This window comes from Cetorhinus maximus, chromosome 2 (assembly GCF_964194155.1).
Source record: "Cetorhinus maximus chromosome 2, sCetMax3.hap1.1, whole genome shotgun sequence".
In the NCBI taxonomy this organism is placed as follows: domain Eukaryota; kingdom Metazoa; phylum Chordata; class Chondrichthyes; order Lamniformes; family Cetorhinidae; genus Cetorhinus; species Cetorhinus maximus.
In genome coordinates this window covers 61,380,184-61,405,374 of record NC_135880.1, presented here as the reverse complement: position 1 = coordinate 61,405,374, position 25,191 = coordinate 61,380,184, and the positions used below count along the sequence as shown (strand labels likewise).

At 43.7% G+C, this 25,191-nt stretch overlaps 1 protein-coding gene across 9 annotated transcripts in view; it reads left to right on the top strand.

Annotated features, from left to right (window-relative positions):
- Window positions 1–25,191, top strand: part of arb2a (ARB2 cotranscriptional regulator A) — a 918,141-nt gene that overhangs the window by 46,348 nt on the left and 846,602 nt on the right. For all 9 annotated transcript variants that reach the window (XR_013579777.1, XM_078565142.1, XM_078565161.1 and 6 more), the window contains one exon: window positions 6,906–7,006. Coding sequence is in view for 8 of the 9 variants with exons in the window: in XM_078565142.1 (XP_078421268.1) it covers window positions 6,906–7,006 (101 nt within the window). In the remaining variant the exon portion in view is untranslated. The remainder of the gene's footprint in view (window positions 1–6,905; window positions 7,007–25,191) is intronic.

The following is a 25,191-nucleotide window of genomic DNA, read 5'->3' as shown; positions in this document are numbered from 1 at the left end:
TTTGCGAAGATAGGCTGTCTTTCTTTATATCTGTTCTAAGAATCCTTTCAGCACAGTATGCAAATTGAACTTTATTTACTGCAGTAAGGATTAAAATGTTATAGATTATTCTTTCCTTTTGTACTGTGTTTATGGCCTATGCTAATGCTGCCCTGTGGCTATCCAGTAGGGGTGAAGTGCGACAGCAAGTGGAACCCAGGCAGATCTTGTTGCCTTCACAGGGAGCTGGATACTGCAGCCATGCTTGGTTCTTTGATGTGACTACATAGATACGAACATAGGAATTAGGAGCAAGAGTAGGCCATTTGGCCCTTTGAGCCCGCTCACCTCCAGGCTGATTTGATTGTGGCCACAGGTCCACTTTCCTTCCTACCCACTATACCCTTTGACTCCCTTGTCAATCAAGAATCTGTCTACCTCAGCCTTAAAAATATTCAACGACCCTGCCTGCATTGCTCTCTGGGGAAGTGTTCCTCAGACTTAATGACCCACTGAGAGAAAAACATTTCTCCTCATCTCTGTCTTAAATGGGAGACCTTTTAGTTTTAAACTGTGTCCCCTAGTTCTAGTCTCCCACAAGGGGGCACATCCTTTCAGCATCCACCCTGTCCCATCATGATCTTACATGTTTCAACCTGTCCAACCATTCCTGATAGGATAACCCCCTCAACCCAGGAATCAGCTGAGTGAACCTTCTCTGAACTGCTTCTAATGCAATTATATCCTTCCTTAAATAAGGAGACCAAAACTGTACACAGTATCCTAGATGTGGTCTCACCAATACCATATACAACTGTAGCAAAACATCCCTACTTTTATATTCCATTCCTCATGCAATAAACAACAGCATTCCATTTGCCTTCCTAATCACTTGCTGAATCTGCATACTAACTTTGATATTCATGTAGCAGGACGTGTTGTATGGCACTACCACTCTGCTAAATGGGATATATTTTGAACAGATCTAGCAACTCAAGACTGGGCATCCATGAGATGCAGTGGGCATCAGCAGCAGCAGAATTGTACTCAAACATAATTTGTAACCTCATGGCCTGGCATATCCCCCACTCTACCATTACCATCAAGCCAGGGTATCAACCCTGGTTCAATGAGGAGTGCAGGAGGGCATGCCAGGAGCCAGCACCAGGCATTCCTAAAAATGGGGTGTCAACCTGGTGAAGCTATAACACATGCTGTTTGGCGCACATGTAGTCTGAAGCAGCAAGCGATAGACAGGGCTAAGTGATCCCACAACCAACGGATCAGATCTAAGCACTGCAGTCCTGCCACATTAAATTGTGAATGGTGGTGGACAATTATACAACTCACTGGAGGAGGAGGCTCCACAAATATCCCCTTCCTCAATGACGGAGGAGCCCAGCACATCAGTGCAAAAGATAAGGCTGAAGCATTTGCTACATTTTTCAGCCAGAAGTGCTGAGTGGATGATCCATCTCGGCCTCCTTAGGAGGTCCCCAGCATCACAGTTGCGAGTTTTCAGCCAATTCGATGCACTCCACGTGATATCTAGAAACGGCTGAAGGCACTGGATACTGCAAAGGCTGTGGGCCCTGACAATATTACGGCAACAGTGCTGAAGGTTTGTGCTCCAGAACTTGCAGTGCCCGTAGCCAAGCTGTTCCAGTACAGCTACAACACTGGCTATGTGGAAAATTGCCCAGGTATGTCCTGTACACAAAAAGCAGGACAAATCCAACCCTGCCAATTACTACCCCATCACTCTACTCTCAATCATCAGTAAAGTAAGGGAAGGGGTCATCAACAGTGCTATCAAGCAGTACTTGTTCTGCAATAACCTGCTCACTGATTCTCAGTTTGGGTTCTGCCAGGGCCACTCAGCTCCTGACCTCATTACAGCCTTGATTCAAACATGGACAAAAGAGCTGAGCTCCCAAGGTGAGGTGAGAGTGACTACCCTTGATATCAAGGCCGCATTTGATTGATTGTGGCATCAAGGAGCCCTAGCAAAACAGGAGTCAATGGGAATCGAGGGAAAACTCTTCACTGGTTGGAGTCATACCTAACACAAAGGAAGATGGTTGTGGTTGTTGGAAACCAGTCATCTCAGCCCCAGGATATCACTGCAGGAGTTCCTCAGGGTAGAGTCCTCAGCCCAGCCATCTTCAGATGCTTTGTCAATGACCTTCCTTCCATTATAAGGTCAGAAGTGGGGATGTTCGCTGATGATTACACAATGTTCAGTACCATTTGCGACTCCTCAGATACTGAAGCAGTCCATGTCCAAATGCAGCAAGACCTGGATAATATCAAGGCTTGGGCTGACAAGTGGTAAGTAACCTTTGTGCAACACAAGTGTCAGGCAATGACCATCTCCAACAAGAGAGAATCCAACCATCGCCCCATGATGTTCAATGGCATTACCATCACTGAATCCCCCAATATCAACATCCTGGGGGTTACCATTAACCAGAAACTGAAGTGGACTAACCATATAAGTACTGTGGCTACAAGAGCAGGCCAGAGGCTAGGAATCATGTGATGAGTAACTCCCCAAAGCCTGACCACCATCTACAAGGCACAAGTCAGGAGTGCGATGGAATACTCCCCACTTGCCTGGATGAGTGCAGCTCCCATGACACTCAAGAAGCTTGACACCGTCCAGGACAAAGCAGCTCGCTTGATTGGCACCACATCCACAAACATTCATTCCTTCTACCACCGATGCACAGTAGCAGCAGCGTGTACCATCTACAAGAAGCACTGCAGGAATTCACCAAGGCTTCTTTAACAGCACCCTCCAAACCCACGATCACTACCATCTAGAAGGACAAGGGCAACAAATAGATGGGAACAGCACTACCTGCAAGTTCCCCTCCAAGTCTTTTATCATCCTGACTTGGAAATATATCACCGTTCCTTCACTGTCGCTGGGTCAGAATCCTGGATCTTCCTTCCTAACAGCGCTGTGGGCGTACCTACACCACATGGACTGCAGTGGTTCAAGAAGGTAGCTCACTACTACCTTCTCAAGGGCAACGAGGGATGGGCAATGAATGCTGGCCCAGCCAGCGGAGCCCACATCCCGTGAATGAATTAAAAAAAACAGCCAGATCCCTCTGTACCTCAGTTCTGCAATCACTGTCCATGTAACTAATATACTGCTCTTTTATTCTTCCTGCCAAAGTGGACGAGTTCACATTTTCCCACATTATACTCCATTTGCTGAATTTTTGCCCACTCACTTAACCTATCTATATCCTTTTGCAGACTCCTTATGTCCTGTTCACAGCTTACTTTCCTACCTATGAGGAGCTTCAGCTTAGAGCTGTTGAGCTGGAGGCCAAGTTGCAGAAAGTGCAATGCATCAGGGAGTGGGGAGAGCTACCTGGGCACTTTGTTCCAGGAGGTAGCCACATCTCTTACGCCAGGCAGATCTTTAGAGTTGGTCACTGGTCAGGGACAGGAGTGTATGACAGCGAATCAGGCAGGTAAGGGGATCCAGCAGGTAATGATTAAGAAGCCTCAGCCCCTGACTTTGTCCAACCAGGTACGAGGTGCTTTCTACTTGTGTGGATGCGGAGAAGAACTGCAAGGCAGATGAGCAGACTGGCTGTGGCATCATAGTGAAGGATGCCATCCAAGTGCGGGGGAACGAAGAATGTGGTCATGATAGGAGACCATATAGCCAGCAGGATAGATACTGTTCTCTGCAGTCGGTACTGGGAGCTCTGAAGTTGTTGCCTGCCCAGTATTTTCCAAAATTCATTGGATTCGGGAATAGTCCCATCAGATTGGATGTTGGCAAATATTACTCTGCTTTTCAAGAAAGGAGGGAGAGAACAAGGAACTACAGGCGAGTTAGCCTAACGTCAGTTGTTGGGAAAATGCTGGAATCTATTATTAAGGAAGTGTTAACACTTAGAAAAGCATAATATGATTAGAACAAGTTAACATGGTTTTACTAAAGGAAAACCCTGGCCAGCAAATTCGTTGGAGCTTTTGAGGATGTAACAAGTAGTGTAGATAAAGGAGAACCAGTAGATGTAGTATACCTGGATTTCCAAAAGGCATTCGATAAGACTCCACGCAAAAGGTTAATAGGAAGATAAGTGTGTATGGAGTTGGAGGTAATATGCTTGGATAGAGGATCGGTTAACGGACAGGAAGCAGAGATTGAGAGAAATGGGACATCTTCAATTTTTCTTATTCTTTCACAGGACATGGATGTCGTTGGCTAGGCCATTATTTTTTTTTTATTGCCCCTCTCTAATTGCCCTTTCAAGGTGGCAGTGAGCCACCTTCTTGAACCAGTATAGGTGTACCCACAATGCTGTTTGGGAAGGAATTCCAGGATTTTGACCCAGCGACAGTGAAGGAATGGCGATATAGTTCCACGTCAAGATAGTGTGTGGCTTGGAGGTTGTGGTCTTCTCATGCACCTGCTGCCTTTGTCCTTCTACCTCTCTCGTAGGTAGAGGTCACGTGTTTGGAAGGTGCTGTCAAAGGAGCCTTGGTGAGTTGCTGCGATGCATCTTGTAGATGGTACACACTGCTTCCTCCTGTGCATCGGTGGTGGTGGATGGGGTGCTAATCAAGTGGGCTGCTTTGGCAGGCAGTGAATAGTGGAGTACCACAATGGTCAGTGCTGGGGCATCAGCTGTTTACAATCTATATTAATGATTTAGATGAAGAGACAGAGTAATGTATCTAAGTTTGCTGATGATACAAAGCTAGGTGGAAAGGTAAGCTGTGGGAAGGACACTGCAAAGAGATATAGGCAGGTCAAGTGAGTGGGCAACAAGATGGCAGATGGATTATAATGTAGGAAGTCTGAAGTTATTCACTTTGGCTGAAAGAATAGTGAAGCTGAATATTTTTTAAAGGGTGAGAAACTTGTAAGTTTCAAAGAGACTTGGGTGTGCTCATCAAGGAACTCAAAAAGTGAGCATTTAAGAACAGTAAGTAATTAGGAAGGCAAATGGCATGTTGGCCTTTATTGCAACGGGATTGGTGTAAAGGAACAAATAAGTCTTGCGAGAGTTGTACAGGGTTTTGGTGAGACCAGATGGAGTACTGTGTGCAGTTTTGGTCTCCACATTTAAAAAAAGATATACTTGCATTAAAGGCAGTACAGCGAAGGTTCCCTGGGATAAGGGGATTGTTCTCTGAGAGGCTCAGTAAATTGGGTCCATTTTCTCTGGAGCTTAAAAAGAATGAGAGGTGATCTCATTGAAACCTATTAAATGCTGAAGGGGCTTGCTAGGGTAGACAGTGAGTGATTGTGTCTGCTGATCAGGATACCTAAAACATGGGTACACAGTCTCAGGATAAGAGGCTGATAATTTAGTACCGAGATGAGGAGAAATACTTCACTCAAAGGGTTGTGAATCTTTGGAATTCTCTGCCTAGAGGGTTGTTGATGCTCTATTGTTGAATACATTTAAAGGTGCGACAGACAGATATTTGGTGTCTCAGGGAATTGAGGGATATGGGGAATGGGCAGGAAAGTGGAGTTGAAGCCCAAGTTCAGCCATGATCCTATTTAATGGTGGAGCAGGCTCGATGGGCCATATGGTCTATTCCTGCTCCTATTTCTTGTGTTTTATCTTTGCCATCAGCAAATTTAGCAACCATACATTCGGTCCCCTCATCCAAGTTATTGATATAGATTGTAAATAGTTGAGGCTGCAGCACTGACCTCTGTGGTGCTCCACTCATTACATCTTGCCAACCTGAAAATGACCTATTTAAGTCTACTCACTGTTTCCTGTTAGCTAGCCAATCCTCTATCCATGCTAATATGTTACCCCGTACTCCATGAGCTCTTATCTTGTTTGATGTGGCACTTTATCAAATGCCTTCTGGAAATCTTAAGTACATTACATCCACCGGTTCCCCTTTACCCAAGCTGCTTGTTACTTCCTCAAAGAACGCTAATAAATTAGTCAAACACTATTTCCCTTTCACAAATCCATGTTGAATCTGCCTGATTGCATTGAGATTTTCTAAGTGCCCCCCTATAACCTCCTTAATATTAGATTTCAGTATTTTTCCCTATAACAGATGTTAAGCTAACTGGCCTATAGTTTCCTGTTTGCAGTCTCCCACCTTTCTTGAGTAGAAGAGTTACATTTGTTCACTATTTTCCAATCTGATGGGAGCTTTCCAGAATCTAGCGAATTTTGGAAAATTGAAAACAATGCATCTACTATCTCAGCAGCAACTTCTTTTAAGACCCTAGGATGAAGTCTGTCAGGACCTGGGGACATGTCAGCTTTTAGTTTTAATAGTTTTCTCAGTACTCTTACCCTGGTGCTTGTAAATGTTTTTAGTTCCTCCCTCCCTTTCACCTCTTGATGCATACTTATTTCTGGGAATGTTATTTGTATCCTCTACAAGAGCGATGCAAAATATCTGTTCAATTCATCTACCATTTCCTAATTTTCCATTATTAATTCCCCCAGAATCACTTGCAGAGGACCAATGTTCACTTAGAGGACTGAGGTTAGCAACTTGCTGCCTATGGAACAGCATAGTTTGAAATAAAAACAAAAAACGCTGGAAAAACTCAGCAGGTCTGGCAGCATCTGTGGAGAGAGAAACGGAGTTTACATTTCGAGCCCATGTGACTTCTTCATAGCCCTGAAGAAGATTCATATGGACCCTTTAGCATTTCCATCATTTTCTGGCTTTATTTCAGATTTCCAGCATCCGCAGCATTTTGTTTTTAGCGTAGTTTGAATTTCAGCCATGGGTTTCCTCCACATGGTGAATGAGTTCAATGTTTAAAAAAATATTATGAATGGCACTAATTAACACTACTGGGTTTTAAGACCTGCTGTAGTATGTGTTTGCCTATCTGAGTTAAATATGAGATTGTTTAGATTGCATACAAGTCAATAAAATTTATTCTTTGTGTCTAGAGGGACAGTTAAGACATATAAAAACTGGGGAACCTTATATATTCAATTACCATGAGGACTTGCACAGATGGAACCAGAAACGTTATGAAGCTCTTGGAGAGGTAAGTTTTCCCTTTTAGTAATTTTGATTTGTATGATCTTTACATGCACATGGTGACCGATAATTATAGTGGAACATATGAATGCTGCTTTTGTGAAATTGCCACTCCCAGTAGAAAATCTTCCCCCACCGGTGGCACATGTTGGGAGACTGTGTGTTGGGAAATTGCACGTGTGTTCCTCCTGATTTTCTGTCCAATAATAATGGACGCAAAGTCATGAGGTGTAAGCCTGTGATTTTCAGAAACAAGGCTCTGAGCTAGTTGCATAGATTTGGAGAATCAGCTTTGAATTTGAATTAGCTTTGAATTCTAGAATTGTCAAAGGTGGCACTAGCGAAATCTGTTTACTTCAAATGTCATGTGAAATTATCTGTACCCAGTGCCTTTTTACCCTTGTTTTATTTATGGTGTGTTTAAATCGTCTTGCATTACCAGGTTTAATGTTCCTGTTATTACAAAATAGCATATCCTCCAATGCACAATAAATAATACTGTAGAGATTCTAGCATTGTAATCTATGGTCTACAGATCCTTCCATCAGAAACATAGTGAAAAGGTTGAACAGAAATGCTGCCTTAAGACAGGAAAACAATTGATTTCACTCTTATGAAGGGAATGCATACCATGTACAGTATTATTCTGCTACTAACATGGATCTGTATTATGGGGAGGTGATGGTGTAGTGATATTATTGCTGGACTAATAATCCAGAGACCCAGCGTGACGCTCTGGGGACCAGGGTTCGAATCCCGCCACAGCAGATGATAGAATTTGAATTCAATAAAAAATCTGGAATTAAAAGTCCAATGATGACAATGAAACCATTGTCGATTGTTGTAAAAACCCATCTGGTTCACTAGTGCCCTTTAGGGAAGGAAATCTGTCGTCTGGCCTACATGTGACTTAAATGCCACTCAGCTGTAACAAACCGCTACAAAGAAACCGGACACACCACCCGGCATCGACCTAGGCACCGGAAACAACAAAGAGCAGCCCTATTGACCCTGCAAAGTCCTCGTTACTAACATCTGGCTAGGGCCAAAATTGGGAGAGCTGTCTCACAGACTGTCAAGCAACAGCCTGACATAGCATCTTCACCGCATCAGATAAATGCCCCAGCCTCCACCATCAACATCCCTGTATATGTCCTGCCTTGTCCTAGGCACAGTGGTGTACAGTCAGGGGGGAACAAAAACAAAAATTGCTGGAAAAGCTCAGCATGTTCGACAGTGGAGAGAAAGACAGAGTTAATGTTTCAAGTCCAGATGAATCTTCTTCAGAACTAAAGAGAAGTAGAAATGTGATGAAAGGTATATTGTGCAAGGGGGTGGGACAGATGAAGCTGCAAAGGAGAGATTGCAAAAGATGTCATAAACAAAAGGCCGAGGGGTGTTGATGATGGTGATACTGGCTAAAGGAGGTGCTAATGGTGACATTAAGAGTAGAAAGCAGGATGAGCAAGTGACAGATGGCCCTAGTGGGGGTGTGATGGGGGGAGGGGATGGCTTGGGAGGAAGGATCAAAATAGGCTAAAAGATGGGGATAAAACAATGAATGGAAATAAATTTTAAAAATAATAATAGAAATTGGTGGGGAAAAAATGCATACATAAAAATTTTAAAATAAATATTTGAAAAAAGGGATCAAAAAGAGGTGAGGATGGAGGAGAGAGTTGATGATTTGAAATTGCTTCCAATTTCCACCCCTCCATCATTTTCACTTGGTCCATCACTGACACTTCCCTTCCTTGACCCCTCTGTCTCAATTTCTGGTGATAGACTGTCCACCAATATTCATTACAAGCCCACCGACTCCCACAGCTACCTCGACTACAACTCCTCACACCCTACTTCCTGTATGGACTCCATCCTATTCTCTTAGTTCCTTCGCCTCCGTCATATCTGTTCTGATTATGCTACTTTCCTAAATAGCGCTTTTGACATGTCTTCCTGAACTGAGGTTTCCCACCCATGATGGTTGACAGGGCGCTCAACCATGTCCGACCCATCTCCCGTGCCTCTGCCCTCGCACCTTCCTCTCCCTCCCAGAACCATGATAGGGTCCCCCTTGTCCTCACTTTTCACCCCACCAGCCTCCGTGTTCAAAGGATCATCCGCCGCCATTTCCGCCAACTCCAGCATGATGCCACCACCAAACACATCTTCCCTTCACCCCCCCCTGTTGGCATTCCACAGGGACCATTCCCTCTGGGACACCCTGGTCCACGCCTCCATCACCCCCTACATCTCAACCCCTTCCCACGGCACCATCTTATGCAGTCGCAGAAGGTGCAACACTTGCTCGTTTACTTCCCCCCCTCACTGTCCAAGGGCCCAAACACTCCTTTTAAGTGAAGCAGCACTTCACTTGCACCTCCCTCAATTTGGTTTATTGCATTTGCTGCTCCCAGTGTGGCCTCCTCTACATTGGAGAGAGCAAAAGCAGACTGGGTGACCGCTTTGCGGAACACTTTCGGTCTGTCCACAAGCATGACCCAGACCTTCCTGTCACTTGCCATTTCAACACACCACCCTAACACTCCTTTCAAGTGAAGCAGCATTTCACTTGCATTTCCCCTAACTTAGTCTACTGCATTCGTTGCTCCCAATGCGGTCTCCTCTACATTGGAGAGACCAAACGCAAACTGGGCGACCGTTTTGCGGAACACCTGCGGTCTGTCTGCAAGAAAGACCCAAACCTCCCTGTCGCTTGCCATTTTAACACTCCACCCTGTTCTCTTGCCAACATGTCTGTCCTTGGCTTGCTGCATTGTTCCAGTGAAGCCCAACGCAAACTGGAGGAACAGCACCTCATCTTCCGACTAGGCACTTTACAGCCCTCTGGGCTGAATATTGAATTCAACAACTTCAGATCTTAAACTCCCCCTCCCCCCATCCCCACCCCGTTTCTTTTCCCCCCCCCACCCGCTTTTTTTTCAATAATTTATATAGATTCTTCTTTCCCCACCTATTTCCATTATTTTTAAATCTAAAACTAAAACCTTTAGTCTTTCCACCCCACCCCCACTAGAGCTGTACTTTGAATATCCTGTTTTCCATTCTTAATTAGCACTTTTCTCAGACAAAGACCACCACCTTCGACACCTCTTTGACCCTTTTGTCTGTGACATCTTTGGATTATCTGCTCACACCACACCCTCAATGTGTCTCTTCCCCCGCACCCCCCCCACCCACCTTAAACCAATTTATATTTCTCCCTTGTTGAAACTATGCTGCAATTCTGCCGAAGGGCCATGAAGGCTCGAAACGTTAACTGATTTCTTCTCCGCCGATGCTGCCAGACTTGCTGAGTTTTTCCAGGTAATTCTGTTTTTGTTTTGTTTTGGATTTCCAGCATCCGCAGTAGCTTTTAGCTTTTTGTTTTTAACTTTACAGCCTTCTGGACTTAACATTGAGTTCAACAACTTCAGATCACAAACTCTCTCTTCCATCCTCACCCCTTTTTGATCCCCTTTTTTCAAATATTTATTTTTTAATTTTTATGTATACTTATTTTTCCCCCACCTATTTATATTAATATTTTAAAAATTGCTTTATTGTTTTATCCCCACCTTTTAGCCTATTTTGATCCTTGCTCCCACACTATCCCCTCCCCCCACCACACCCCACTAGGGCCATCTGTCACTTGCTCATCCTGCTTTCTACTCTTAATGTCACCATTAGCACCTCCTTTAGCCAGTGTCACCACCATCAACACCACTTCAACCTTTTGTTTATGACATCTTTTGCAATCTCTCCTTTGCCTCCACCTATCACTGGCCTTCTATCCAGCTTCATCTGTCCCACCCCCCTTATACAGTATATATTTCACCACATTTCTACTTCTCTTTAGTTCTGAAGAAGAGTCATCTGGACTCGAAATGTTAACTCAGTCTTTCTTTCCACAGATGCTGTCAGACCTGCTGAATTTTTCCAGCAATTGTTGTTTTTGATTCAGATTTCCAGCATCTGCAGTATTTTGCTTTTATCTTACAGTCGGGGGGGAGTTGCCCTGGGAGTCCTCAACATCAACTCCAGACCCCATGAAGTCTCATGGCATCAGGTCACACATGGGCAAGGAAACCTCTTGCTGATTATCACCTACTGCCCTCCCTCAGCTGATGAATCAGTGCTCCTCCATGTTGAACATCACTTGGAGGATGCACTGAGGTTGGCAAGGGCGCCGAATGAACTTTGGATGGAGGACTTCAATGTCCATCACTAAGAGTGGCTCGGCAGTACCACTAGTGACCAAGCTGGCCGAGTCCTAAATGACATAACTGCTCGACTGGGTCTGCGGCAGGTGGTGAGGGAACCAACAATAGGGAAAAACATACTTGACCTCATCCTCGCCGACCTGCCTGCCGCAGATGCATCTGTTCATGACAGTATCATAGGAGTGACCACCGCACAGTCATTGTGGAGACAAAGTCCCATCTTCACATTGAGGATACCCTCCATCGGGTTGTGTGGCACTACCACCGTGCTAAATGCGATAGATTTCAAACAGATCTAGCAACTCAAGACTTGACATCCATGACGCGCTGTGGGCCATCAGCAGCAGCAGAATTGTACTTGAACACAATCTGTAACTTCATGGTCTGGCATATCTCCCACTCTACCATTACCATCAAGCCAGGGGATCAACCCTGGTTCAATGAAGAGTGCAGGAGGGCATGCCAGGAGAAGCACCAGGCATACCTACAAATGAGGTGTCAGGACTACTTGTGTGCCAAACAGCATAAGCAGCAAGTGATAGACAGAGCTAAGCAATCCCACAACCAACAGATCAGATCTAAGCTCTGCAGCCCTGCCACATCCAGTCGTGAATGGAAGTGTACAATTATACAATTCACTGGAGGAGGAAGCTCCACAAATATCCCCATCTTAATGGTGGAGGAGCCCAGCACATGAATTCAAAAGATAAGGCTGAAGCATTCGCAGCAATCTTCAGCCAAAAGTGCGAGTGGGTGATCCATCTTGGCCTCTTCTGGAGTCCCCAGCATCACGGATGCCAGTCTTCAGCCAATTCGATTCACTCCATGTGATATCAAGAAATGGCTGATGGCACTGGACACTGCAAAGGCTATGGGCCCTGACAATATTCCTGGCAATAGTACTGAAGACTTGTGCTCCAGAACTTGCCGTGCCCCTAGCCAAGCTGTTCCAGTACAGCTGCAACACTGGCATCTACCCGGCTATGTGGAAAATTGCCCAGGTATGTCCTGTACACAAAAAGTAGGACAAATCCAACCCAGCCAATTACCGCCCCATCAGCCTACTCTCGATCATCAGTAAAGTAATGGCAGAAGTCATTAACAGTGCTATCAAGCAGCACATGCTTAGCAATAGCCTGCTCACTGATGCCCAGTTTGGGTTCTGCCAGGGCCACTCAGCTCCTGACATCATTACGGCCTTGGTTCAAACATGGACAAAAGAGCTGAATTCCCAAGGTGAGGTGAGAGTGATTGCCCTTGACATCAAGGCCGCATTTGACCGAGTTTGGCATCAAGGAGTCCTAGCAAAACTGGGGTCAATGGGAAACGGGGAAAAGTCTCCGCTGGTTGGATTCATACATAACACAAAGGAAAATGGTTGTGGTTGTTGGAGGTCAGTCATCTCGGTTCCAGGACATCACTGCAGGAGTTCCTGAGGGTCGCGTCCTTGGCCCAACAATCTTCAGATGCTTCATCAATGACCTTCCATCCATCAAATGGTCAGAATTGGGAAGTTCGCTGATGATTGCACAATGTTCAGCACCATTCGCGACTCTTCAGATACTGAAGCAGTGCATGCCCAAATGCAGCAAGACCTGGACAATATCCAGGCTTGAGCTCACAAGTGGCAGGTAACATTTGTGCCACACAAGTGTCAGACAGTGACCATCTCCAACAAGAGAGAATCCAGCCATCGCCCCTTGATGTTCAATGACATTGCCATCACTGAATCCCCCACTATCAACTTCCTGGGGGTTACCATTGACCAGAAACTGAACTGGACTAGCCATATAAATACTGTGGCTACAAGAGTAGGTCAGAGGCTAGGAATCGTGCGACGTGTAACTCACCTCCTGACTCCTCAAAGCCTGTCCACCATCTACAAGACACAAGTCAGGAATGTGATGGAATACTCCCCACTTGCCTGGATGAGTGCAACTCCTACAACACTGAAGAAACCGGACACCGCCCAGGACAAAGCAATCTGCTTGATTGGCACCACATCCACAAACATTCACTCCCTCCACCATCGACGCACAGTAGCATCTACAAGACGCGCTGCAGGAATTCACCAAGGCTCCTTAGACAGCACCTTCCAAACCCACAGCCACTACTACCTAGAAGGACAAGGGCAGCAGATAAATGGGTACACCACCACCTGGAAGCTCCCCTCCAAGTCACTCACCATCCTGATTTGGAAATATATCACCTTTCCTTCACTGTCGCTGGGTCAAAATCCTGGAGCTCCCTAACAGCACTGTGGGTGTACCTACACCAGATGGAGTGCAGCAGTTCAAGAAGGCAGCTCACTACCACCTTTTCAAGGGCAACTGGGGGTGGGCAATGAATGCTGGCCCAGCCCGCAAAGCCCACACCCCATGAATGAATAAAAAAAAGTGGTGCTCTACCCCTTAAGGCCTCTCGCCTAATTGCTCTAAGTAAACACAGCCTGCAGTCAGTGAGGGTTTAATTGCTGTTCTGTGAGGGAAGTTTGCAGATTAGAAATATTTCTAAATTGTTGCCTTCAAGTCAGGACAGAGCAGCATGATTTTTTAAATACTTTTTGTAATCCCTTGGCACCACATATGGTCAGTCACAGAATATGGCCTTTCTTTTGCATACCTGTTGTCTTAATGTTGATGTTCCCCTCTCTCTCTTCTGCTTGTGCTTTTTTATATTGTATTTTCTGTCTCCCTCTGCTTTCTACTCTTTTTTCCCTTTCAGGTGGGAGGTGATGAGGAAAGAAAACCACCAAGGGCTGCAGCTCTATTTTTCTGAGGGTTGCAGAGATAATCACGTGCTTCTCTCCCTCACCTCTTTATACAAGCTCTCTCCTACTCATTCCTCATGCCACCCTTGACCCACATCTCCTTTGAACTACTCTCGGAACCATATTAGCCTCCTTATTCTCTTGTTTTTTTTCTTGCTTTCTTTCCCCCTCTCTTCTTGCCCTTTCTTTGCTTCTTTCCTCTCCACCTCTTTACTTCACACCTATTTCCTCTATAGTTTCTCTACCATGGAAAATAGTTTTCTTCTCAAATGCATTTAGAGAATGCCAAATTAAGGTTCATCCTCCCACATCTCTCTCTCGTTTGTTGTCTTAGTGGAACACATTGAGTGTTTAACATTGGTGGTATGGCACACATTGAAGCCCATTTCTCAAGTTATTCTCAAGGACCGTGATGAGCAACATGTACCCAGAAGATATGAAAGGAATTGTCAGAGAGAGTGGAAGTTGAGGATGTTTCTGAATGGGGGAGTTGAGAAAGGAAAATGCTGAATGCTGCATGCACAATGGGAAGCTATACAAGTACTGTGAATTTGCATGCATGTGAGGGAATTTGTATACACTGTATTGCATTAAAAGTGCGGTGTGATCCATTATCATTGCTTTCTTGGTATTATCACCTTGGCTTATAGTAGTACAGCCAAAACTGTTGCTCTTTGTTGCTGACATCGATGTAATTCGTCACCTCTTGCAAAACAAGGCTAGCCACCCTTTGGTCCATCATCTGTAACCATTGGCAGGATAGAGGACTCCTCGTCTGCAAAGCAGCAGAGGAATAAATGACAGTTGCCTTTTTATGTGCAATAGGATCCCCTTTTGGTGCCATCACTACTTGAAGACATATTTCAGATTTTACCTCGGTAGTTGGATAGTCTTCCCTTTCAAATTGCTGCAGGCCTGAGTTGGGAATGAGAACTGCCATCTGGTGGCACTTGTGTAGGTGTTAGGGTTTTGTATAATCTGGAGATACTGCAACACAAATCCCGGGGCCTCTTCCACTTGAATAGTGTTGGTTGGTGTCTGTCAGTATTAAGTGCGAAGGATTTTGAGTGTGGTAGCAATGGCAACAAGGTCTGGGATCTAGAGTACTGACAGGAAGTAGGTCTGGGGACATTAGTGAAGGGATGGATTCATGATGTTTGGCATGAGGAAGGAGAGAGGGGATTCTAAGACTTGGAGCAGTGGGTAGTGTGTTCTAATGCATCAAAAAAACATCAGAACATGCTTGCTCTATGGCCTGGGAGCAGTGGAACTGGTGAGCAGAACCTGGGAGCATTGTAGGGGGTGGGGAGTGGGAGAATTAGGCTGCTGGCATTGGAAGAGGGACCTCCAAGGTCCTGTTGAGATGGGAAGGAATCTAGTAACAAGTGGATGGGACCCAGTGTTTGGTAGCATTGAAGAAGAGGCCAAGCTCTGGGAACATTGAAGGCAATAATAGCCCAGAAGAACTTGGATTGTCCAGTGTGGGCTGTTCTGGAGGATGCCCCCACAGCTGGTTCATGGGTGTGGGCCCAGTTATAAGTTTGAAGACAAGCTTTAACATCCAAAAGCACTTAGTAGTTGCTGAGTGCATATTCCATATATGTGGAGTAACACAGCTGTAATAAATTAGAATGTTTGCACTGGGTTAATCCGGGTGGTGCAATTAGCTTCTCGGAGATGAAGCTAATTAGGAACAAACCCAGGTGATGATATTGCCCTCCTCTGCTAACTGAAAAGTTTTAAAATTAGATTGGGTTTAAAGATACCCTCTGAATTAAGCACTCTAAAATAATAAACAAGAGAAAAAAAACTAGATATTTTACAGTCACAGGACTGAATCTTTTCCATATCATATGCTCGAGAAACAGAGCAGGCTGTGTTCCTGGACTGCAGTATGTGGGAATTTGTGGACGGCAAGACTACCCAGAATGAAAACATCTGCAGTAGATGTCTGTGCCATGATTCTCTCTAGCTCAGAGTCATGGAGTTGAATTGGGAGTTGGAGATGCTTTGACATGCAAGGAAAGGGGAACAGTATCTGGACAATTTGCTCTAGGCTTTGGTCACTTCTCATAGAGTTGTAGGTTCAGAACAGGTTTGGTTTGAATGATAAAGTACAGGGTAAGGGGGATCCAGGTAAGATAGAGAATGAGGATCTGCAGAAACTAACCTTATAGCTGTAAGTACTTGCAGCCTGTGAGTATAAGGATTAAGAACAGCTGGAATGCTGGACCATGGCCTTTTGGAGCAGGCAACTGTCCAAAGTAGGGACAGTGTGGTAGTTGTAGCAAATTTAATAATTAGGGGGACAGATAGCATTCTTTGTAAGCAGAATTGAGTGTCCCACATGATATTTTGCCTGCCTAGTGCTAAAGTAAGAGACATATTGAATAGACTTCAAAAGATATTGGAGGGGGATGGGGCAAATCCATTCATTATGGTCCACGTTGGGACCACAGCTATAGGGAACAGTAAGTTGGGCCCTATTTGGAGAGTATCCGGAACTAGGAGTTGAAGAATAGGACCTTGAGGATTATGATTTCTGGATTATTACCTGAACGACGTACAAATTGGCTTAGGGATAAGAAAATTAGGTGTGTGAACACATGGCTGAGGAAGTTGTGTGGAGAAAGGGTTTATTTTCTGGGACACTGGCACCACTTTTGGTCTAGGAAGGTGCTGTGCCACTTGGGTGGGCTCCACCTGACCTGGGGATTGGACCAGGGCTCCAGAAGGACTTTAAACTGGTAAATGAGGAAAGGGCTCAAGTAGAAAAGGTAGTATTAATAATATTTCAGAAACAATTGAAAGGAAAGAGTAGAATTGAAGTCAGAAGTCGTTCTTTAGGAAATACAGGTAAAGGGAAAACTAAAAGATGTGAAGTATTAAACCATGAGAGAGAAGTAAGAAAAGCGTGAGTAAAACAATAAAGGACAGGTTAAGATGTGTGGCTCAAATAAGCATTCTTTATACAAAAGCACAGAGAATAAAGAATGCTTTGAATGAATTGCAGGCACAAATTCAGTTTGGAGGGTATGATTTGGAAACCATTACTGAAACATGGCTGCAAGACAGGTCAGGACTAGGATTTAAATATACCAGGTTATAAGGTAAGATAGGAAAATGGTTGGGAGAATGGGGAGGAGAAATAACTTTTGATTAAGGATGAAGTCACTTCAATGATGAGAGGATATAACCAGAGGTAAGCAGGCAGCGGACACTTTATGGGTAGAATTAATAAATAGAAAAGATTAGACAAGCATGTAGCATAGGCAGTGGTTTCAATGGGGGCCTTAACTTTCGTATAAGGACAAGCTGGCACATATCAGAAAGGTAGTGAATTTCTTGAGTGTGTTCGGGATACTTGTCTGCAACAATATCCTGGTTCTAATAAGTGGGCAGGACACAGATTTAGTAATAAGTAATAAGCCAGATTTAGTTACAACCGGACAAACATTTATCTAGTAATATAACATATTTATATAACATGACAAAGTTCAAAGTGTGTTTGAAAGGGGGGGAAAAGCAAAATAGCTGCTAAGATTCTGGAGTAGGGTATGGTTAACTTCTATGCGAATGCGATAAGACCAAGACTGTCCAAAGTAAACTGGGAAAGGGAAGTCTATTAATGGTACAACAACAGAACATCAGTACCTTTCTGACATGAGGACATTGCAGATGCCCTAACAGTAATCTTCTGAAATTCTCTTGATTCGTGAACCATTTATTTAAATTGATAAGCTGCACGTCAGTTTGCTATTTAAGAAAAGTGAGAAGGAAACACCAGGGAATTATAGACCAGTTAACTGAACATCTGTTGTTAGTAAATTATTCAGATCTGTAATTAAGTATAGGGTGACTGAATACCTTGAAAATTTTTCAGCTGATCAGAGAGAGCCAGCATGAATTTGTCATAAATTAGGTCACGCCTGACTAACCTGATTGAATTTCTTTTTGTAGAGGTGACTATAATAGTACTCAGGGGAATGTCTGTGGATGTTGTTTATATGGACTTACAGAAGGCATTTGATAAAGTTCATTATAAGAGACTGTTGGCTAGAGTTGGTCTCATGGAATTGAAGGCAATTTTAAAAATTTATCCATTCATGCAATGTAGGTATCGCTGGCAAGGCCAGCATTTGTTGTCCATCCCTAATTGTCTCTAAACAGCCCGCTCACACCCAACACTGCATCGCGGCTTGTAAAATTTGCCCATGTCTCTTGGAGACAAAAATATGGGAGAAATCGAAAAATATGTGCACACTTAAGCTTAATAACTGCAGGCTTCCATTTTAAAACTATAAGCGTATACAGGTAATGCAATTTTTCAAAAATGTTGACTATTCTTGAAATGGAACTTGTACCCAAAAACATACTAGTGAGGAAATGCCAGGAGAAGTTAACAATTCTGTTTCCATAAATTTGATATTTGAATTTGGCTCGGTCCCGATGGCTTTTGCTAACTTGCAGCTTGAAATAGTTCTCATGAACAGTAAAACCACTAATTTAAAGGAATGGTGAACTTTCAAAATGATCTATTACATGAGAGCAAGGACATATTTCTACATTTCGGGTTGGGCGAAGTCAAAGGCCACATTGAGCACAGGATAGAGCGAATTGCAAAGTCGATAACTGGTCCAGAGCCACACCACTCCACAGCAGCGCCTAGCCGAATTGTCCAGTTAAGTTTTTTTTTAACATAAGATTATGTTTGTATGTTAAAAAATAACTTAGCTGGACAATTCGAGTATGATCATATGTTAAAAAATAACTTACCTGGACAATTCGGCTAGGCGCCAGGTGGCTCTGGACCAGTTTACCGGCTTTGCACATCACTATCCTATGCTCAATACGGTCCTTGACCTTGCCCAACCTGAAATCCAGCAATATCCAAAATCCTGCCTCGGTCCCGAGGTTCTTGGGTTTGAAGTGCTGTACCTTTTTGTATCCACAAAAATACTTTAATATTTGTTTATTGTAAGTTTCTTAAATTGTACACTATCCCAGTCTACTGTAGACAAGCAGCATGTTTCTAATTTTTTTGTATTTATTCATCTTGGCTTTATTGCCCCTTAAATGCACACAATTATATTTCAGTGACATAAGGTACAGATAGAGCTCATTTATATTTAATAGGTTTTTCTTTTAAAATATATTAATTTTATTTGATAACTGCTTATACAGTTCTAAGGGTACTATCAGTTACGGCTGTTTGAGTATGTAGAACAATGTTACATGTCTCAGTGTATTCAATTCTACTCTGCTCATGGAAGAAATTATGTCTGATGTACATCAATGAACCCTGGTTTCCAAACTTCTGGAAAAGGGAGTAGGCTCATCAAAGCAATGTGGCAGAATTTACAGAGTTCTGAGATGGTTTAGTAATTGCTGTTGGCTGTATTTCTCACCAAAGTGTGTTTGATCTAATCTGGATAGAAGTATGTTAAGTTGTTGATAAATGTAATCTTTGATGACTCTGGAATAACAAACCAAGATAATGAAGTTGGTGTTTGGCCGGTGGCTGTTGCTAACTTGCAGTGATATGATGTGGGTTACTTTGAAGAGCAGCATTTGTTGGAAGAAACAATTTAATCTGTCTGTCTGTCTGCCTCAAAACCTTATAGAAAATGTTGAGAAGTGGCACACGTTGACATTGCACAACAGTATGTACATTCGTATTCTCTATTTCCAGATTTTTAAGCATTAATGGTGTCTTGCTGAAAATGAGACTGAAAGTGTATATCTGTTTAACTAGAACCTGTATCCATTCAAGGTAGATTTTTGTAACCTTAAGTATAGACCATGTGCTGATTATTTTAAAAAAAACTTGCTATTGTATCTCAAATCCTAAGTAATTTGTAATCATAAATTATTTGCTAAAATGGCATGATGATGCAAAGATCATTTTTTTGCTAGTTTCTGTTACAAAACACATGCCTGTGTTATAAAACTGTGATAGTGCATGTCAGAAGACTATCTGGACTTTGATGTCGCTGGTTCCTGTGAAACCATAAACCTATAAGAAATAGCACTTTTCTTAAAGAAGGAGAGAAAATCGGGAAAACCAAGGCATTTGAGAATCAATGCATGGTGCAACCCTGGGTTCTGTGTTAGTTTGGTGGGCGGGGGTAGAAAGTTTGATCCTTTTTGTTTTCTTTCAGAACTGGGCAAAGTAAACATTTTGCAGATTAGCGTTGTTCCAATTCTCACCTTTTATGCTCATTTTGCAACTCAATGCGTTTGTTGATACTTCAACATTCTACTTGGCATCTCTGCCACTTGGTACAATTGTGCATGGTACAATTTAAGCTTGTTATGGACAAAGAAATAGACAAGTTGCAAAAAAATGTTTTGGATTGGGGGAGAGCAGATTTTAGTAAAATAAGGCAGGATCTGGCCAAGGTAGACTGGGAACAGCTACTTGTGGGGAAATCTACAGAAGAGCAGTGGGCGGCGTTCAAAAAGGAAATGGGGAGGGTACAGGTTCAACATGTTCCCTCTACGGTGATAGGAAGGAGTAACAAGCCCAGAGAACCATGGATGACCAGAGATATTCAGGTTACGATGAGATGGAAAAGAGAGGCTTTTAGCTGATACAAGGGGAGCAAATTAGTGGAGGCATTAGTGCAGGACAGAAAGTGCAGGGTGGAGCTTAGGAAGCAATTAGGAGAGCAAAGAGGGGATATGAGAAAGCTCTGGCTGGTAAAAGTAGGGAAAATCCTAAGATATTTTATAAGTATATCAATGGGCAGAGGATAACCAGGGAAAGAGTAGGGACCAAGGGGGCAATCTATGGGTGGAGCCAGAGGACATCGGTAGAGAGTGTTGAATGAATACTTCACTCCCGTCTTCACCCAAGAGAATGAGGATGAAGGTATGGAACTCTGGGAGAGAGACTGTGAGGTTCTTGAGCAAATTGATATAAGGAGTGACAAGGTATTGGAGGTGTTGGCAGGCTTAAAAGTGGACAAACCACCAGGTCTGGATGATTTGTGTCCCAGACTGCTGAGGGAGGCAAGGAAGGAAATCGCAGGGGCTCTGACCCAAATTTTTAATTCCTCTCTGGCCATAGGGGAGGTGCCAGAGGACTGGAGAACAGCTAATGTGGTTCTGCTATTTAAGAAGGGTTGTAGAGATAAGCCAGGGAACTACAGACCAGTGAGTCTTACGTCAGTGGTAGGGAAAATATTGGAGAAAATTCTGAAGGAGAGAATCTATCTCCACGTGGAGAGGCAAGGTTTGATCAGGCATAGTCAGCATGGCTTTGTCAGAGGGATGTCATGCCTATATGGATTTCAGCAAAGCCTTTGACAAGGTCCCACATGGGTGACTTATAAAGAAGGCAAATGCACATGGGATACAGTGTAATTTGATAACGTGAATCAAAATTGGCTTAGTTGTAGGAGACAGAGGGTGATGACAGAAGGCTGTTTTAGTGACTGGAAGCCAGTGTCCAGTGGCGTACCACAGGGATCTGTGCTGGGTCCCCTCTTAGTCATCTATGTCGTTTATATCAATGACGAATATGTGGGGGGTAGGATTAGTAAGTTTGTGGATGACACAAAGATTGGCCAGGTGGTTAACAGTGAGGTTGAGTGTCTTGGGCTACAGGGAGATATAGACGAGATGGTTAAGTGGCAGATGGAATTTAACCCTGAAAAGTGTGAGGTGATATACTTTGGAAGGAGTAATTTGACAAGGAAGTATTCAATGAACAGCATGAACCGAGGAAGTTCTGAGGCACAAAGAGACCTTGGCGTGTGTGTCCATAGATCTCTGAAGGCGGAGGGGCATATTAGTGGGGTGGTGAAAAAGGCATATGGAACACTTGCCTTTATCAATCAAGGCATAGATTACAAAAGTAGGGAGGTCATGTTGGAGTTGTATAGAACCTTGGTGAGGCCACAGCAGGAGTACTGTGTGCCGTTCTTGTCGTCACATTGCAGGAAGGATGTGATTGCACTGCAGGGGGTGCAGAGGAGATTCACCAGGATGTTGCCTGGGATGAAACATTTACATTATGAAGAGAGGTTGGATATACTTGGGTTGTTTTCGTTGGAGCAGAGAAGCTGAAGGGTGACCTGATCGAGGTGTACAAGATCATGAGGGGCATGGACAGGGTGGATATTTTCCCCATAGTTGAAGAGGGCATAAGTTTAAGGTGAGGGGCAGGAGGTTTCGGGGGGGATGTGAAGAAAATCTTTTTTACCCAGAGGGTGGTGATGGTCAGGAATGTGCTGCCTGGGAGGGTGGTGGAGGCGGGTTGCCTCACGTCCTTTAAAAAGTACCTGGATGAGCACATGGCATGTCATAACATTCGAGGCTGTGGGCCAATTGCTGGTAAATGGGATTAGGTAGGTCAGGTGTTTCTCACGTGTCGGTGCAGACTCGATGGACCAAAGGGCCTCCTCTGCACTGAGAGATTCTGTGATTCTGTTAATTACCTGTGGAGGTTGAATCTTGATTTTTCCCCACCATCCCAGTTGGGTAGTCTTTAGGGTAGGGTAAGAGCTTCTAAGAAAGATGTAAATGCACTAGAAGCAGTTCAGAGAAGGTTTACTAGACTGATACCAGAAATGGATGGGTTGTCTTATGAGCAAAATTGGACAGGTTAGGCTTGTATCCACTGGAGTTTAGAGTAAGAGATGACTTGATCAAAACCTTAAAGATCCAGAGGGGTCTAGACAGAGTGAATGTGGAAAGGATGTTTCTTCTTGAAGAATCTAGAACTAAGGGTCACGGTTTAAAAATAAGGGGTCGCTCGTTTCAGACAGACATGAGGAGAAAATTTTTCGCTGAGAGTCGTGAGTCTTTGGAACTCTGTTCCTCAAAAGGCAGTGGAAGCAGGGTCTTTGAATACTTATAAGGCAGAGCTAGATAAATCCTTGATTAACAAGGAGGTGAGACATCGGGGGTAGGCAGGAGATTACAATCAGATCAGCCATGATCTTCTTGAGTGGCAGAGCAAGCTTGAGCGGCCGATTGACCTACTCCTGCTATGTTCGTATGTTGATAAATCTCTGAAATTTTATCTTGAAGAGATAACCAATTTTAATTAAATGTAATCTATATTTATTTCTTGTGTGTTACACTCTATTCTGTACTTCATTCCTGTATATCAGTGATGTCTGTAAAGTTCACCCAGAGTTGATCTGTGGTTAGGTCAGGGGTATCAAACTAATTTTATAAGGTAGTCCTGATCTGAGGATCATGCACTTGGTGCAGACCACATTCAACAGAAGTTACTAAAGTTGAAATATATAAAGATACACTACTGTGTTGCCCTTCAGTTTAATAGTTTCATTTGGAGCTCATCTTGTACATTGTACATCATGCACATCGACAAAAAGTGGTGTGCCAAAAGTTGTAAACTCTCATTTGTGAGCTGAATCTTGTGAAGGTGATGAAGTCTTGCTTTCCGACTGGAGAGCCAATAAGAGAAATGCCTCCTTTTGAGGGGAGACCACTGAACCATGGACCAATCGTGCAATGGAGCAGCCAACGTTGGGCCTTTCCCTGGGATTAGGATCCGGAGGGCAGAGGTCCCGCCTTCCGAGAGCTGCCGGCCAGTCAGAAGCTAGAAGCTCTTTTGTTCAGCAGTGTCAAGGGAGGCAGTGGCTCCCGCAGAAAAGACACCCATCAGAGGCCCAGGATTGAGGAGCCACCCAGGCCACATGTAATGAATAATAGGAGGGGCTTGTGGGATGGGGTTCGTCGGGTAGGGGGATGTAATGTGGGTCAGCAGCAAGGGCAAGGAGGGTGGCTCTCTGCAGATCCCTCACGTTCCTGATGCCGGGCTCCTCGCTTAGCACTGAGTGCCTTTGAAAGAGGGAACCTCACCCCCAGGAGATGACAGGCAGCCCACACAGGTTTACTTGTCGTGCATGCCCTGTGACGCCGGGCCTGCCTGCAGCTGGGTTGTTACTTGGGTGACTAATTAGACACTTAAGGGCCTCAATTGGTGCTGGGGCGGGAAGGTCAACCATGTGCCTTCCTGCCCCAGACTTAATCGGGGTGAAAGCGGTGGGTGCTCATCTGCTCCACTCCTTCCTGCTTGATTAAATACCCTCCCTGCCTCCAAACACGTCACTAAAGAGGGCAGAAGATTCCACCTATGGTTTCTGAAGTCAGAAAATTGTTCTTGGAATTCCTTTCTCAGTTCATAAATTTTGTCTGGCTGCCATTGTGTGACAATGTCAGAAGTTATCTCAGGAAAGCTGCTTTTCCCACTGTTGTGAAGCTTTATTTCATAAGTGCAAATGTTGTCATAGTAATCTCATTTGGTTATGCCCTTGCATTCTTTTGAGCTAGTTCTGCTGTCCTGTAATATTCACCATAAAAGCAAGAATAGATGTTATTCATTGTCCAGTAATTCTGTATCACGTTTCCCTTTTTGGTCCATGAACAGTTGAAGCTCACTACACAATTTAAAAAAAGTGCTTCCAGACAACTTCCCTCCAAATTAGCAACCAAGCTGCCAAATAGCTTGGCTATTGCAAAGCTCCTCCTAACAGTCCATACTTCCAACAACTAGCTAAACTGCCGGGGTTGAGTATAAAATTTACAGCTGTAATAACCACATCCTTTTCATCGTTTTCAAAGTTTTACTAGAGAACCTCTTGATGTCAAATGCATTGGAAACAACTAAAATGATTGTTTGCAATATGGCCAATATGTTTTTAGTTTCTTGTCCACTGTTGTGGGTGCTCTGTTGGTGGCCAGATTGACAGCAATTGTCCATGTCCACATCCAATTTGCCAAGAGTCCCCCCACCCCAGTCTAACCCAAAAAGGTATTGAAAAAATGTTGTCACTAACAAACTCTGTTTTCATCATCTCTCATCAACTCTGAATGAATGCTGCTAGATGAGCCATGCAGTTACATTGGTGCTTTCATCAATTGCAATTGAAGAAGTAAAGAACTTTGCTTTATTACAGAAGTGACTTCACATTCTCAGCTAAATAATTGATTTTTCTAAGCGGTTGTGTTTCTTGAGAAGCAGATATTTTTTGAAAGCTTGTCACTTCTTTGGATATAAAATTTCTGTAGCTTTTAGCATGCAGTTTTTCAAAAATTCTGCTACAGAAAATGGTTTCTATGGAATAGCTATTTCATGGGCTGCATTTGACTTGCATTAAAAGTAACATCAGTTATGTGATGTGTACTGTATTAGTAATGATTACTTTTTCAATGACTGCT